The sequence below is a fragment of the Magnolia sinica genome, chromosome 16, assembly GCF_029962835.1.
Source record: "Magnolia sinica isolate HGM2019 chromosome 16, MsV1, whole genome shotgun sequence".
NCBI lineage: Eukaryota > Viridiplantae > Streptophyta > Magnoliopsida > Magnoliales > Magnoliaceae > Magnolia > Magnolia sinica.
The window spans coordinates 67,284,785-67,302,820 of NC_080588.1; the positions used below are offsets into that span (position 1 = coordinate 67,284,785).

Consider the following 18,036-nt stretch of genomic DNA (forward strand, 5'->3'; position numbering starts at 1 on the left):
AGACACGTGGCACCCAGTTTTTTAATCCTGGCTTTTGAATGCTTATCAGGTGGTTCTAAAGAAAGGGGCAGAATGGTAATTTCCGCTCAGTCCAACACCAATAAACCATGGCTTAATTCAAAAGGACAAATCCCAAGTAAGAATGCCACCTCAGGCCCATATCATACACGTCCATCTGGACCATCCAAATCGTGGGCCCCACTTTGAATTGAGTACAGCTGGGAGGTCACACTGATCAGATGATCTTAACCATCTAATCCCACCCGATGAATTTGGATCATGGGTCACTGTCTTTCTAACCATCCATTTCGATAGACACTAATTGTATGGAGATTGATGCATAATCGAAGGTACGTTTTAGATATGTGCCATCCACAAGTGGGCCCATTTTTTTGGAAGGTCGAGATGATGTGTTTGCATGACACGTGTGGCGTTGGATGATTGGTAATATATGTAAAGTACTAGAATGTTACATTGGCTTTTCACAATTTCTTAGCACGTGGCATTCATGTCCCTTAACCAAGACTGTCCAGATCACGGGTCCATTGTCGGCAGAGCACGTTCCGAAAAACACATCAATCAAAGTAGTCATCTGATACGCGCCGTTGGTTTGTGGACAACTTATGTTTTTACCTTCTCAGTCGTCCATTCGAGAGCCACGGATTGGATTGTTTTGGATCATCCCATAGGGACAATCTTATAGACATCTCTCCATCCACCATGCAGCCTGTGATTTCGACGGTCTGGATGGACGTCTATGTGTATATGGAAGACAAGCTGCCACCATTTAAAAGAATCAGAAACTATGGTACTCTGGCAGATTATGATAGATAATACGCAGGCACTTAGAATTTGCTTACATTGCTCGCATTCAATTAAAATTAAACTGTCCAAATTATGGATCACAATATTAGATGCATCCTGAACCAAAATTGCGCTTATCGGATTATCTGGTTATTGGATGGGTGGACATTTATTGGACGGTTGAAAGTTGAAAATATCCTGTGATCCTAATTTCCAACAAACAACTGGTCAAGAATCAGAGGTTAAGATTATCCATCCAATCTGATTTTGGGGTTGTGATTTTTCCATAGTTTGGTCTGCAATCTACGCGTTTCGAGGTGAGCTAATGCATGCCGCGTTTACAGTTTCAGTGTGCCTGAGTACCAAGCCTTATCAAACAACTTCCATTTAGAGTTGTACATTAAGGGCGTGTTTGGGCACTGGGATTAGAAGGGATTAGGTGGGATGGAATTGCATCTGGTCCCGTGCCAATTCCACTCCATGTTTGGGGAGGATGGAAAAGCTGTCGATGGAATTGCATTGGGTCCCATGCCAATTTCACTCGATGTTAGCAAGTTGTGTAGGTCCCACTATGATGTGTAGGTTAGATCCACACCGTCCACACAATTTTTGAGATTATTTTAGAGCATGAGCCAAAAAATCAGGTTAATCTAAAGCTCAAGTGGACCCCACCATAGAAAGCAACGGGGATTGAATGCTTACTGTTGAAAACTTCAATGGGGCTATATAAGTTTTGGATCTACCTCATTTTTAGGCCCATGCCATAAAATGAAGTTACAAAACAAATGAACAGTCTAGATATAACACATGTATATTATTCTCAATAACTTCGAATGATGGTTAGTATATTCATTCAATGTACCACTAGATCACCAACAAAGCATGGAATTATTCTTATCCCATGACAATAGGGTAATTATGTTTTTTGAATCCCATCCCACCGAATCCCTTCCAATCCCAACGCCCAAACACGCCCTAAGCTAGTTAGCTCGGTTAGCTCACTCAACTTGACTCGAAAAAGGCCGATTTGACTCAGTTTGAAACTGAGTTTGAGCTAAATCAAGCTGATTTTTTTAGCTGAAAAAAAATTTTCTGAATTCGAGCTTGCCAAGCTTGACACGACTTGGATCAAAACCCAATTCAAACCGGCTGGTTGACATGATTGTTTTGATATTGATGTTGCTCGCCAAGTATTTACTGAAATGACTCAATGAAGTGTTGTTTTAGGTGCATATATTTACTACGAGATCTGCTGATGGCAAGGAAGGACTGAATATGAAATAAATCACTAAAAAAAGCTTCACATTTTAAAACTGCCTTCAAATCATAATTTTGATGATGCCCACCGAGTAACTGATAAAATAACTATATAATGCTGTTATTGTTTCGCATTGTGTAAAAAATAGAGAATTCACTTTATGTATCTGAGAAAGTGTCGCATGGACTCGAAATTGCCTCCAATTTGCCCGAGCTACTGGCCGAAATAAGCCGAGCTGGCCAATCAAGCTTGAGGACGAAGTCGAACTGAGTTTGAGTTGAGGTAAACTACCAGCTGAACCGAGCCGAGCTGTGCCAAGCACGAGTCGAACTGATTCGTTCAACTCGTGTACAGGTTCCATCTTTTAAAGGGAAAACGCTTGCCTGACTTGCGTAGTCCCACCAGGCGTGACTTTCGCTGACGGAGATGGAACGACATATGTGGATGAGATCCACCCCGTCCATCGGGTGCATCACCACGTATTTAGGCAGGGGCCAAAAGATTAGGCCGATTCAAACTCAGGTGGGTTATGCCACAGGAACAGTTGAGACGCCCATCGTTAAAATCGTCCAATTTGTGTATGGGGTCGACCGTATTGTACATATGTCATCCAGTCTATTCATCTGACGCACCCCATCAAGATGAAGTTCCAGAAAACCGACCTCAAGTGGGCCACACCAGAATTTAGAGGTTTTAAGTATGATTTTACATCGTTGCTTATGGTGCGGCCCACCTAAGTTTTTTATTATACTGATTTAATGATCCATAATGAAATATGCCGGCCCACCTGATGGACGGGGTGGATCTAATGCTTGTTTAAGATCCACAATGAAATATGCCGGCCCACCTGATGGACGGGGTGGATCTAATGCTTGTTTCTTCAACACATCACTTAGTCAGCGCAAGTCAGGCCGTCGGTATGACTCCGCGTAGACAGGCTAGCGCAGTATAATAAAAGAGAAGCAGATAGGGCATTACCCCGCCCGGCGGAGCTCGACACGGGCAAGGGCCTATGAGGGGCCACCGTAATGCAGGGGTTTTACACGCACCGTCGATCAATTTTTCCATATCATTTTATCATTTTAGGAGCAAAATCCAAAGATAACCAGTTCAAAGGCTCATTTGGACCACACAATTGAGATTGAACACTTCCAATTGAAACCTTATTTGGTACCACTGCAGTTGGGCATTAAGTTGAGTAAGACCAAGTTAGGGCTGACGTTACTTGATTCAATTTTGAAACAGATTTTGTTACAGAAAAATCTGAACAAGGATAATCGGGGTTGGCCTGAGCTATCTGAACCAGTTAACAAGGCCTCGGAAGGAGGGTACCATGTCAAATATGAGCCGACCCCCAAGTAATGACCGTAGGCTAGCTGAGAAGGCCGAGCCTGAGTGCGGATACTCCGTACGCCAAGACTGAGGCAGAGCCTGGATGTGGATGCTTCGTATGGTGAGGTTGAGCCTGAGCCCTGGTGAGGATACTTCATGTGCCGAGCTTGAAGACTAACCTAAATACGGATGTGACAGAATATCTCGCCCCAGAATACGCGCCTTTAAGACACGATACGCCGCACGACTCAAAGATTGCTGATAATATCTACACAATCACGATATCTTTCTGATTGAGTGAATCATGCCGAGATTAACTGACATGGATCGTCCAACCCACGGGTATAAATATCAGGGGACCCCATTGCTGCAAGTATGCAATATCTCACACCATCTCTCTACATTCGACTTAGACCAAAATTCCGTAGCCTGACTTAGGCATTGGAGGGTCCACCAACTAAGCTAGAGTCTCCTTTGCTCACCCTTTTGCACAGGACCAGGATCCGTCGAAGGTCCGTGGCATTGAATGGAGCGTGGTCCAAATTTTGACCTCAACAGATTTAATCCGAACTCAGCCCGGAGTCAGTACCAAGTCTAACATGCTTGACCAACAGGGTTAAGCCTGTACTAATCTGGACCGAGTCCGGCTTGATCACAAGTACTGAGTTGGATCAAGCTGGCGTTGAGTCGGGTCAAGGGCAGTGTGTATCCATCGGATGAAATCACAACTCAAAACCTAGGTACACTTATCAAAATTGTAGCCTCTCTATCAACTTCAGGGCATCTCATATCTAAAACGTCCACTCGATATATATATATATATATATATATATATATATATATATATATATATATATATATATATATATATATATATATGAAGCAGCAGGTGCTGCTGCTAACGTCCAGAGGATGAGCAGCAACGTCCTGCTACGCTGTGACGTGAAGAGGGGGCAAATCAAGGGAGAAAAATATTTTCATTTTTCATGGTCGAATGCTATAACCCACCATAATTTTATATCACAGTGAAAATTTGTCCCTTGGAGTTTCATGGGATTTCGCATCACATGGACCGTTCGAATTAAACGCCCATGACACATGTGCAAAGGTGTACATGTGTGAACATGAGCATGACTTATATATATATATATATATATATATATATATATATATATAGAGAGAGAGAGAGAGAGAGAGAGAGAGAGAGAGAGAGAGAGAGACTCATGAGCTAAGTTTTAAATCGAGGTGAGTCACTATTGAGTTTGATTTTGGGTTGAGTCAAGTTAAGTCATGGGTGATCCAAACTTGACTCAACTTAAGTTTGGAACGGACGAAGTCTACTTGGTTGGGATCAACTCGCTTGTATCCAGCCTAAACAAGTAAATCATGTTTTTATTTATTTATTATTTTTTGTTTTTTGGGTTAGCTTGTTAGTACACACCTATGCCAGTACACAGAGTCCACGTTAGCCACCCCCGCTAGGGATCGATATGAAGACCCCGAGTGTTGAAACGAGGTATCTCCACTTAGGGTTCAAGTACCAATAGGTGGTGAAATTCCACTAGCGTGAGAGCGTGGGTGTGCGTGCGTGTGTAAAAAAAAAATAAATAAAGGGTTTGCTTAGTCGAGTCGCCTCGTGCCCAGCCATAGGTACCACGTAAGTTTTAGATCAAGCTGATATTTGAATTTTTCCTTCCAGATTCATGTGACTTTACCGACAGGTCGTATGGCAATTAAACATCATCACGGTGGGCCATAGGAAGATTTCAACGGTGGTGAGATTAGAACCGCTGCTTCCTATAGTGTGGTCCACTTGACCATTGGATCTAACTTATGTTTGGGCTCCCACCCTAAAATGATATGGAAAATGGATGGACGGTGCGGATAAAACCATACATAACAGTACCCAATACCCAATCCGCGTCCTATTAAAAGCTCCTACTCTAAGGGCATAATTGTAATTCAAGCTCCAAATGAGACTATTTTCAAAACCCCAGCAATATATATACACCGAGCCTCCTTTAGAATCCTCATACATCGAGAGAGAGGAGGAGCGCTGCATTTCTTCAATGGAGAAGAAGAGATTTGCAGTGCTTCTATGTGCTGAGGACTCCGACTACGTGAAGAAGAAGTACGGAGGTTATTTCGACGTGTTCGTTGGGATGCTGAGCGAAGAAGGAGAGACATGGGACGTCTATCGTGTGGCCCTCGGTGAGTTTCCTGATGACGGAGAGATCAACGACTACGATGGATTCGTAGTCACAGGCAGCTGTCATGATGCTCATGGCAATGATGCTTGGATCTGCAAGCTGTTGGCTTTGCTGAAGAAGCTCCATTCCTTGCAGAAAAAAGTCCTTGGAATCTGCTTTGGACACCAGGTTTGTTTTTTCAGTCCATGCCTCTCTTTTTTTCTTTTTCTTTTTTTAATTTCTACAAAATGGGTTTTTTTTTAATTTTTTAATTTTATTATTTATATTGTTTTTTTTTTTTTTTTGGTTTATATAAAGGTAAAACGCAGGTAATCCTTGGACTATTTAAAGTAAATTCCTATTCTGGTTACTGGGCCATAAGAGTCTTTCTAAAACCAAATTCATGAGGTGGGGCCCACCATAGATGTGCCGTAGAGTCCTATTTTTCTTTAAAGATGATCCCACCATCATGAACAAGGAGTTGAATATCGGCCTACCATTCAGTGATTTTATCTACGGATGGATCAGATTAATGGGATGGTTTTAGTAATCCTACATTATGGTTGGCTTATTTATGAGTGATATACCTTTTGAACGGTTCGGATTATCCATAAGTATGGCCCAACAAGCGGACTATGACTTCATTTGAGTGGGCCGCCGGACTACCATGTTTTTAGATACACAGCTGCCTGTTTCAATTTATAAAGTTTCTGTTTTGTTTTGTTCTTGTTTTTTGTTTTTTTGCCCCCTTTTGCAACGCTACTTGCATACACCCAGCTGGAAGCGCTTAATATACACGCCCTATACGTGTCAAAGAGGCACACGTACGAGAGATTTGATTTGTTTCGCAGGTCTTTATGTGGCCTATAGACAAAAAGGCAGTGTGGCCACGCTGATCAGACGGGTACAAGAAAATGGATGGTTAAAACGAAGATGACCAACGGTCCACATTCAGCGTACATGTGTGGCCCACCTTTGAGTTGCATTGCATGATCTTTCAGCTATCTTACAGTTGTGATATATCTGTTTGATGAGCCTCTCGGATCTTGCAAACGCTCAATTGGGGCTCGCAGTTGAGCGGTTGCGAGTCTCATTCACGTGAGACGTATTGATAAGAGATTAGCAGATGATAAGGACGAGCCGGCAGAACCGGGATACGGTTGAGCGGACGTGGGCCTGCCAGAGCCTTTTGCAGGAAGATCCTGCGCTGGATGCTAGGTGGGGCCAGCGTCACGTTTGTGAGAAATTAATCCCGTGCAACCGTTTTGCTAGATCATCTCAGAATGTGCATTCAAAAATTAGGCGTAAATTACGTATTGATAGTTTTGATAAAATAATATAGAAATCGAAAATATCAAAAATAAGCTGAGTGTTATCACATTATTAAAACACTATTCTTTCATTCTCAAAATAATCGAGAGTGCTGATGGGTTGCAGATAAATAACTTATAGGATATGACGAGATTGTACATGGTTCTGCCTTGAGCAAGTATAAATAAATGACTAATGAAATTCTGTATATACAGTTGACTGGTAGATAAAAATATTTTTTTTAAAATATCCCTGATCAAAGAGAAGAATAGAAAGTAAATAGCTGTCTTAGACCACTACACTGGTCTATTTTTTGAGGACTTGCGGGCTAAGGTTAGTATTGAACATTGCTGACTTGATCATAGAGCACTTAAGCTGTTTTTATTGGGTCGCATGAGATAGTGGTTCAAGTGGTTGGTGGTGGTCTAATGAACCACTCAGGCACTATTTATATAGACCAGGATTGCTGAACATTCTGATCTAGGGTCATAAGTACTCTATATGACCGTTTATGGCTGTTGGTGAGAAACTAGCCATTTAGTTAGCCGTTTTATGATTGTTGGACTAACTACATGCAGTAGTTTTTGCATGGTTTGGTTTAATATTGCATGAGCAATTACATCACTCTTAAATGGCTAGTTCTAGCTTCTATATAAGATGGACTGGTCTTTTTCTAACCTCTTACCCACAACACTCCAACCACCTGACCCATAACTTTTGTCGCACCGATTCGCAAGGCAGCAACCTATCTATGACACGATGCGTATGTGCGAAGTGCAAAGCGCGCCACTAGCGCCTCTACAACCACACTGCCTCACATGCCAATGCCTTCGCCCTCGCATCGAGCCCGTGCGCGTGTTAGGGGTTCACGCGGGTCAGTTCGGTCTAGTTCTAAAGTGAGACCAAAGCCAAACCATTCCTAACAGTTCTAGGAAAATCGAAACTAGAACCGAACCGTTTGCACCCTAAAACCGAACCAAAACCGGACTATAAAAACCGGTTCAGTTCTACAGTTATAAGCTTTTTATAATCCAGCTCAATTGCATATTTTTTTAATAATCCAACCTATGTCCATTTGTGTTGTGATTCATTTGATGAATGGTTTAGATATTGCATAAGGTGTGCAAAAATACAATTACAAAAACAATCAAAGGATGCATTATAAACCATGAATCATGGTCTAGGGATTAGGGTTTTTTTTAAAAAAATATTTATTGCTTGGGATGGTTAGGTTTCACGGTTCATTTCAGTTCATGGTTCGGTTCTGCATAACCCTAAGTCAAGCATCAAACCGAACTAATTGGTTCTTTGATTTTCGGAACCGGAATCGAAACCGATGTATTTCAAAATTGTACCAGTTTGGCCAATTCCGGTCTGGTTTACCAGTTCTACCGGTTTTATGTGCACCCCTAGCGCATGTGTTCCAGTGCAAGTACTCTATGGATCCACCGAGCAAATAATAAGGTACTCTACACCTTTCCAATAAGGGACTTCCCAAGGCACACAAAAAAAAAAAAAAAAACCCTCAAGTTTTAACAAACACTTATAGTGTGTGTGTGTGTGTGTGTGTGTGTGTGTGTGTGTGTATATTAATCAAATAATTTCACAATATTCAAAACCAGATTGTGTCGCATGAGAGGAAATATAAATAGTGGGGATTCACTACCTTAGAAACATTTATGCGGTCATAAAAATTCCATATCATGCTGAGGGCTTGTTTGTTAAATCTAAAGTATGAAGCTTCAATATGAACTTGAAGTGTGAAAATGATTTGATAAGTATGAAAATTAAGTTTTGAATCTACAATAATTTATTTATTAACAAACATCTATTATATCTTGAATCTATTAATTGGACCCCCTATTGATAGGGTCATAACAACCTAAATGAACAAACCATACAAATATCATTTTGATCTAAAAGTGTTGTGGCCATTATAAAAAATAAAAAATTGGTTAGTTACCATTGTTTCCTGTACCGTGATCCATCTTCGATTTGGATCTACTTCATTTTTTGGGTCATTTCTTAAAGTGAACTTTCAATACAGATATACGCATGGATGTAGTTGCATACATCACGGTGGGCCCCACAGCCAGAGATCTCACCCACATTGGTAGATTGAAGGACACGATTGCCTGATGAGGATGTCCGCAGCCCATAGCTGCTGACATGAGTGGGGGTGTGAGTTGCATATGTAGGGGAAAAGAAAAAAAGAGCCTATAGCTATTGGGCAGGGGCTTGTGGTCCCACCATGATGTATATGTTTTATCCATGTCAACATTGGTTTTTCTAGGTAATTTCACGGAATGATCCCAAAGAGTGAGGAAAATCCAAATCTCATGTGGACCACATCACAAGAAACAATAATGATTGAATGCATCACAAGAAACAATAATGATTGAATGCCCACCCATTAAAAGCTTCTTGAGACGTCAGCGGTTTTGGATGAACCTCATGAATGTGTTTTCCCTTTATCCAAGTCCGTGTGACCTAATCCATACTCTGATGGTAAATAAATGTTACAGTGGACCTTAGGAAGTTTTTAATGGTGAGTGATCAGTTATTATTGATTTCTTGTGGAGTGGTCCACTTGAGACTTGAATATGTCTCTTTTTTTTTCTTTTGTTTCTTCGTTCTTATCATAAACTGATCTAGAAAAAATAGATAGACAATGTCATCATGGTGGAGCTTACGGAACACTGTCCAGTAGCGACCACGCTCCTACCAGTGTTAGTAGGCAGTCTGAGTCTAGATCTGGATCCACCGATACCGCTCCCCGCAAATCTGAGAAGCATGGTATGCTCGGTGGTGTGTTGACGTCATCAAGTTCTGTGGCCCCACCATAATGTATGTGTTATATTCACACCATACATTTGGCGACATCGCTTTAGGTCATGATATAAAAACTGAGGTAGATGTACCACCCCACCACGACCTAGCTGTAGATGGAGGGTCTTGTCACGGCCTACATGGAGCCTACTGTGATGTACATGTTTTATCTATGCCAGCCGTCGGAATTGAGTAGACCCACGTTACCATAAACTGTGAGAATTGGGTGCCCACCGTTGAAACTTCTCGAGGGCGCGTGGAAGTATTTGATCAAGCTAATGTTTGTGTTTTTCCTTCATCCCTATTCGTGTGTGACTTATGAAGAAGTTATATGGCAAACAAATCTCACAGCGAACCCTAAGAAGGTTTCTATTATAATTGTTCAATTTTCATCGCTTTCTAGGTTGTTGCCCACCTAAGCATTGGATGTGCCTCATTTTCTATGCTCTTGCTCTAGAATAATCTGAAGAGGTTTATGGACGGTGTGGATTTAACATGTAAATTATGATGGGCCAAAGAAATTCCACACGTTAAAAATTGTGTTGTTATTACCCGATCCATTTCGAGAGAGAAGTAATGTGAGGCAATTTTAAAAGCAAAAGAAGCAACTTTTAATGCCGAATGTTTCGTAATAAACTCGTTCCTCAGTTTTCCCTCTCTTACTATCCACTTGAGTTTTGGATCCACCCTTTTTTTTTTTTTTTTTTTGAATGTACTGAAATGATCTCATCAAAACGGATGAACGGAGTGGATTTCAAGTGCCAAACACGAGCGCCCAACACGTGCCGACGTGACACGTGGCTGGATATCGAACGTTCAGTCCCCTCGATGCATGTGTTTGTCTCACTCGTCAGGTAAGGAGAGAGACATGGGCGCATTAAATGTAGATCGGTAGCTGACCACCCATTTCATCGGACATTCGTGCCCACTCTGATGGAAGCGGATTGCGTATGGAGTAATCCGTGGGGTCCACCGTGATTTATGTATCTTATCCACTCCGTCCATCCATTTTACCAGATAATTTTAGGGCTTCAACCGAAAAATGAAGCATATCCAAAGCTCAATTTAACCACACCACAGGAAAAGGTGTAAATTGAACATATACCGTTGAAAAATTCCTGGGGACCACAGAAGTTTTGGATCAAGCTGGTATTTGTGTTTTCCCTTCATCCGTGTCTGTGTCTTATGAACAGTTGGGATGACAAATAAACATCACTGTGGGCCCTACCAAGGTTTCAATGGTGGAAATCATTTTTCTCACTGTTTCCTGTTGGCTTTGGATACGATTCAATTCACGGTGGTCCCAAAAGAGTTTACTCAGTACGCAATACGATTCCAATCAGATAAGTGGTCAGACCGAAATTTTCGCGTGTGGACCACCGCTCAAACGTCCTGGATCTTTCACATCATGAACGTGTGTACAGGTGTCCGTTCGGGGTTTTTCGTCGTTTTGGATGTTTGAAACTGGAAAGGAATTCTATCGTGCGCATGTGGTTAAGGACACCCAACGATGTGGACCTTCGAATCCCCTTCCCATCTCTCAATTTCTCCCATGTCTAGTACTGCATATAAGAACCGTCCACGCAGAGATGGTCGGGCAATCAGAGCCGTTCATGTTGTAGGTGTACTTTAGACCGACCAAAGTAATATGCTTACGCTGTATGGATGATCCTAACCATTGATATATATTGTTGGAAGTGGACCAGTGAAAAAAGAAAAGCTTTCGATGGTTCGTAATTTGGCTTCACAGATCAGTGGTCAGGATCATCCTTTCAGTACTTAATAGCCCATCGAATATATCGCCTGAAATATGGACGGTTCACAATGACACACGTGTATGGGCAACCTTTGTGTGACATCATTAAGATGAGATCAATTATCTTAATCTGCTTGTAATTACTTTCTTAAAATGAGATATTTTGCTATCTATTAACAGATTTTGTGCCGATCATTGGGCGGAAAGACGGGCCGTGCGATCAACGGTTGGGATATCGGATTGACGACTATCAATTTCTCACCGTCGAAATCACTAGCTGCATTGCAGATCCCTTCCTCTCTGACCATAATCGAGTGTCACAGAGATGAGGTAAATTGTTTTTTTTTTTTTTTTTTCATACTTAATTATCATTCATGAGTAGCTTTGTGATGGCATAATCGGTGCCCATGTGAGCAATCTGGACCGTCCAATTGATGGACCAGATCAATGTCCCCATTCTTTAATGGGGGCTTAGTATAGTCAGAAAAGCATTGGATGGTTAGGATGATCTGATCAATGTGAATTTTGGGACAATGTCTATTGGACCTTTTGATCGATGCGTGATCGGCTAATCAGTGCTCATGTGAGTGATCTGAACCATCCATTTGATGGACCTAATCAATGTCCCCATTCTTTAGTGGGCCTTTGTATGGTCAGAAAAGCATTGGATGGTTAGGATGATCTGATCAATGTGAACTTTTGGACAATGTCTATTGGACCATCTGATCGATGCATGATCGTCTAATCAGTGCCCATGTGAGTGATCTGAACCATCCAATTGATGAACCAAATCAATGTACCCATTCTTTAGTGGGCCATTGTATGGTGAGAAAAGCATTGGATGGTTAGGATGATCTGATCAATGTGAACTTTGGGACAATGTCTATTGGACCGTCTGATCAATGCATGATCGTCTAATCAGTGCCCATGTGAGTGATCTGAACCATCCATTTGATGGACCTAATCAATGTCTCCATTCTTTAGTGGGCCTTTGTATGGTCTGAAAATCTTTGGATGGTTAGGATGATCTAATCAATGTGATTTTTGGGACAATGTCAATCGGACCATCTGATCAATGCACATTTGTAGTGATCAGACAGTCGAGATCGCATGTCGAATTTGTGATCGGACATTGACATCCTTTTTCTTTTTTTCTTTTTTTTTTAAACACACGCACACACACACCCCACACACTCACGCTAGTGGAATTTCACCACGTATGGGTACTCGAACCCTTTGACATCCTTGAGTTCGAGATTGACCCAAATCCTGATAAATGAAGGTACGGGAGCTGCCACCATGCGCGGAGGTGATGGCATGGTCGGAGAAGACGGGGATCGAGATGTTCAAATGTGGGGACCACATTATGGGCATCCAGGGCCATCCCGAATACACGAAGGACATTCTCATGCACCTCATAGACCGCCTCCTCCAACGCGATCTCATACAGGTATTGCACATTGTCCGTTATCTATGCATGTGTATATTTGTATATATGTATGTTTTAGTTGTCCAAGTATAAAGAATTACTTTGTAATTATTGTTTTTGCTCAAATCTGATCGTTCGTGTTCCGCCTCATATTAGCCGAACAAGGAGATATTGGGGCGCCAATTGTGGCTGGATACCCTCCGATGCGTAAGTCAAAATATGGACTCACAGTGAGCATAGTAGAATCGAGATAGTTATGCATAGCTTCCCCTTTAATGGGTAATTATGTGTAGCTTACCCTTTAATTGGGTAATGTATTTATAAGTATTATTAGGCGACTTTTGTTTCTGAGTAGATCTGTAAGATACACTAGAAGGGCCCATATCAGAATCGAAATCTATTTTCAAATATTTTTCCAATCATGCATTGATTGGTGTGATCTTCAACTAAGATTTCGCTGGACAATTCTGCTTATATATGGTGCAAGATTCTCTTACAATTTTTATTACGAGGTTGATGTCGGTATTTAAGGTCGATGTCAACATTTAAATTCGAGGTCGGCATTCATTGTCGAGATCATCGTCCGAGGTCGAGGTCTATTAATGAGTCTCATTCTAGTTAGGTTAACTATTTCAACTTAGTTATCGAGTCTCCCTACTCAACTCATCTTCAAGTCTCCCTACTCAGCTCATCTTCTCTAAACCTTTGGTAGCTTAGAGCGTTTGCTTTGATTGCCATTTTATCACCTATCTCACACATAGGGTCATCTTGATTTTACCCATAACAATTACAATTACAAAGCAGGCTGTTATGGCATGATGGGGCTTTGGAAAAAAAAAAACTTTATTAATCTTGTAAAAGACTATAATGGTTTTTATGGATCATTTTTTTGATAATGGCCATTATATCTCTATGACCAATAATGATTTCCACCATTACTATTATGTAATCATTTTTTAATACATTGTTTCTTACCATGCATACTTGCAGGGCTAAACTCGAATTTGCATTTGTGTTCCTTGTTAATAGACCTAAAATCCAAGCATTTTAGGGTAGCAAACTTGATATTCAACGAACACAGGAAGACATTTTAAACGAACGTACGAGTATTTTGGAAACTGAAAGATGTAAATGTTGTTTGCCATATTGTTCAGATTTCACAAGTGAAGAGCCCTTAAACGGCTACTATTTATAAAATATAGTTCAAATTTTACTTGTGAAAAGCCTTTAAATAGCTTGATTTTACCCTAAAAAAGAAAATTTACCCTTGCAATTAGCTGTAGGAGCAGTTAAAACTTAAGGAATGGGAGACCTTTTTTTTTTTTTTTTTTGAAAATTCACATCCCAGAGTCCTGAATTAGACTAATGAAATCCCATCTACTATAATAACAAATAAGCACCACACCTAAATTGTTCTCCTTCTTATTTTATAATTATAATTTATCTTTGTTTAATAATAATTTAATCTTTCAATAAGATACTCGTTGTATCAATAGATGTTAAGAAAGAATTTGTAAATTGATGAAATTGGGTGAACAAATTTTCCATATGGAAAAAAAATAAATAAATAAATTATAATCTACCTGTACATTAAAATTTTATTTTATTTTATTTTTTAAATCCTATTCTCCTTTGACAATTCAAAAATGGGAGAAGGCTTTTTTAAAAACAATGCCCTGCCAAACTTCCTATCTTCCGGATCCCAACTCTCTCTCTCCAAACTTCTGTCATATTTCTCTCCCAGCAATTGTTAAGAACCTAATCAATGCGCCAAAAGCCCTAAAAACCTAAGCCCTACTTCCTCATTAGGGGTGTTTTTCTTCTTGTTTGAGTAGAATGTTTGGCCAAGGTCTGTCCTCTCTAGAATGCATACTAAATTCTAATCTTGAGCCTAGCCCATTCTCCTGACGTGAGAAGACAAACAAGCCCAAGCCCAGCCCATTCATGATGATTATGCATGGCCCAAACCCACCCACTCACTTTTGCGGAAGTTTTGGGCTGTTTATTAGGTGCACCTATCTTGCATGACTAGAGTTGGGCAAGATCCAACTAGACTCAAACCGAAAGCCAGGGTCGGATTGAGTAAACCCACTCGGATCCGAAGCTCGACCGAGTCGAGTTCGGGTTATGTAGCAACTCGATCCGATCCGAAACCCAATCCGATCTGGAATCGGGTACTATAAAGTTAAATTTTCTTCCTATCTTCACCGGTCATCCCCATCTATTCATCAAGTAGGTTAATTTTATATGTTTTTTTTTTCTATGTTGATTCGAGCTCAAGACCTCGAGTGCAATCGTGCAAGCCGCCGGTGGCTCACCTTGGCTCGAGACCTCAAGTGCAGCTGCACAGGCCGCTGGTGGCTTACCCTGGCTCGAGACCTTGATCATGGCCCGCCCTGGATCGAGACGGAAGTGGATTACCTACTGAACACCACGGTGGGTCCCACCCTGGCTCGCTGGCGGACCGTACTTCATGGGGGGTCCCGCCCTGGCTCGTTGGTGGTCCGGCCAATCAGGACGAACGCGGATTAGCTACTGAACTTGATCTGGTTTTACAAGTTTTTGAAAATTTTCCATTTTTTTTAAATTTTTTCAAAAAAAAAAAAAAAATAACAAAAGACTTGATCCGAATCGTACCCAACTTGATCTGACTCGGTTCAGGTCAAGCCAGCTAGGAATCGGTTCGGATCGAGTCAGCCCTACTGGACTCGGTCCCGAGTCAGATCAAGTTCAGGTCAGGTAGTTGGAAAAACCAGATCGAGTCGAGTTGGACCTAACTCAGTCCGACTCGACTCAATGCCCACCTCTATGCATGACATATGGAACAAAATGCCCTTTAAAGCCAAAACGGGCTGGGTCAAACGGGCTCATGCCCCGCCTGCAGCGAGCCAGCCCAGCCCATCAACAACCCTACTTGTACAGTTGTACAGGCATATTCAACAATTTGAATGGCAATCTTACATATGGGTTGCAATCTGTGGCGATTTAGACCGTCCAAATTGCAGGGCCAACTATGAATGTATTGTAACCAATAATATCAACCATTTGATTGCTATTAATTGGATGGTTAGAATGGCTTCTTCAGTGTTATTCCATAGTTGGGCTCCATGATTCCATCCAAGATGGGACCCACATGATGGTCTAGATAGCTGTACATAGGAATCTGGCCTTTGAAACTGTTATTTTTGAATTTTAGTCTGGTTTGGCATACTGACATTCATATGATAAAAATCATGTTTTTTTGTGATAAACTACACCATTTCCAAAACTATTTATTCCATGAATCCAGGCAGACTTTAAAAAGAGAATTTATATTGCAGAGCTGCCATGTTGAAGCGGCGAAGGCAAGCTTGGAGGCCTATGAACTAGATGAGGAGGCATGGAAAAAGCTCTGCAAGAGCTTTCTCAAAGGGCCATCCCTGTTATAGAGATGAATGATTGTTTTGATTGTAATCAATATTCCAAATTTTGTATATTTATTTGAAATTGGAAATTTAAGTTGATTAATTCTCATTTTCCTTTCCGTTTAATTTTTCATGGTATTTTGAGCTCAGTATCTTATCAAAGGTAGATCGAAATGATAGTCGTTGGATTTGCGGTCTTTTTTGGGATTTTTACCAAATACTATCTCATTAATTTGGTATTTACATTAGTATTTATTTAAATTAACTTTTCATTAAGCTACCTCATCAATCAAGTTAATTGTCAGAGCGGTACCTTACCGTTAGTTTTTGCTAAATTCCGTCACATGTTTTTTTCATAAATGATAAAAATGCCCGCTTTCTAGAAGCGATTACAAACTTTAGTACTTGTGGATCGATCCTTGAAATTGTATTTTGAATTCCTATAGATAAATAGGATATTCAAAAATCCAAATAAAAAAAATTCCTATAGCCAAACGGGATATTAAAAAATCCAAAAAGAAAAGAAAATCACAAATCGAGAAAAGGAGAGGACATTCGAAGGAGCTTCTACGATCGAGAGGCTTTTTCTCCTTCTTGATTTTGAAGAAATCAATAGATGGCCAGGGCATTTTGCAAGTCTCTCTTTTTTGTGATTTTTTTTTTTTTTTTTTTGGTGGATCTTCTTAGCACCCTCTCACATTATCATTTAGCAAAATCAATTTACAATTTTTTATTTTTTTTTAGTGAGCATTTTCCTCAATTATGAAAAATACGCACTTTATGAAATTTAGAGAAAACTAGTAGAAGGTACAACTACGACAATTAACTTGATTAATGAAGTAGCTTAATGAAAAGTCAATTTAAATGGGAATAGGGATGTAAATACCAGATTAAAAATGTAGTATTTTGTAAAAATCCCCTTTTTAATTTTTACACCATTAGCTAAAGGTTCCACCCGGCTCACTTAGTACTAAATCATAAGATTGCAGCGGTAATGAAAAGGTCTAAGATCATGTTTGGTGATTCAAATAGTTTATACAATGAGATGCACAGCTAATGGTTGGCATGCCTTATACATATTTAAGTTTGAGAGATCCTAACTTTGTAGCAAATGACCTAAAAAAAAAAAAAAAAACTTGCTCTTAAGTGAACAATGGGTACAAACAATGTAGAGTTCCCTTTTGTTCTTTGGTATATCTACCCGACTCACAATGTTGCGGTGAACACCGGAAGCTCATCACCACCAATTTGGAAAATGAATTAAGTTCCCACTTGCAAAAACATTGAGGCCGTGCATATAAGTGGTCCATCACCGTAGATTTGGGCATATATAAAAATAAATAGAGAAGGAGACACAAATTATATCCAAGAAAAGCATTGCCTAATAATTCCATCACTAAAGAGGGTACAAGATACAATAGATATAATGCCTAGTACAATGAACATAAAAGAAACATCCCCTTCCTTTTATGGTACACCAAGAGAACCATTGAGAAAACCGTTCTTTTTATTTTCAAGCAACAAGAGAAATATTTTCCATTCCTTAGCCGAAAAGATATGTGGTTAGGTGGTTAGGAAAGAGGGATTAAGTGGAACAAAATTGACCCGATGGCGGAGTTATAGAAACACAAGAAAAGAAAACCTTTGGGAAGACTATCCTACTTCTTCCCTCTGCCTTGCCAACATATGAGAAGACTGTCCTCTTCAAGAGAAATTCTCTTTCA

General features: G+C 40.4%; 1 protein-coding gene across 1 annotated transcript; it reads left to right on the forward strand.

The window, feature by feature from the left end:
• The first annotated feature begins 5,415 nt into the window (after positions 1-5,415).
• On the forward strand, positions 5,416-16,424 carry LOC131229409 (gamma-glutamyl peptidase 5-like). Its single transcript, XM_058225365.1, has 4 exons — positions 5,416-5,772; positions 11,660-11,809; positions 12,762-12,929; positions 16,229-16,424. The coding sequence occupies exons 1-4, from the start codon at positions 5,464-5,466 to the stop codon at positions 16,334-16,336; spliced, it is 735 nt and encodes a 244-aa protein (XP_058081348.1). The 5' UTR covers positions 5,416-5,463; the 3' UTR covers positions 16,337-16,424.
• The last annotated feature ends 1,612 nt before the right edge of the window (positions 16,425-18,036 follow it).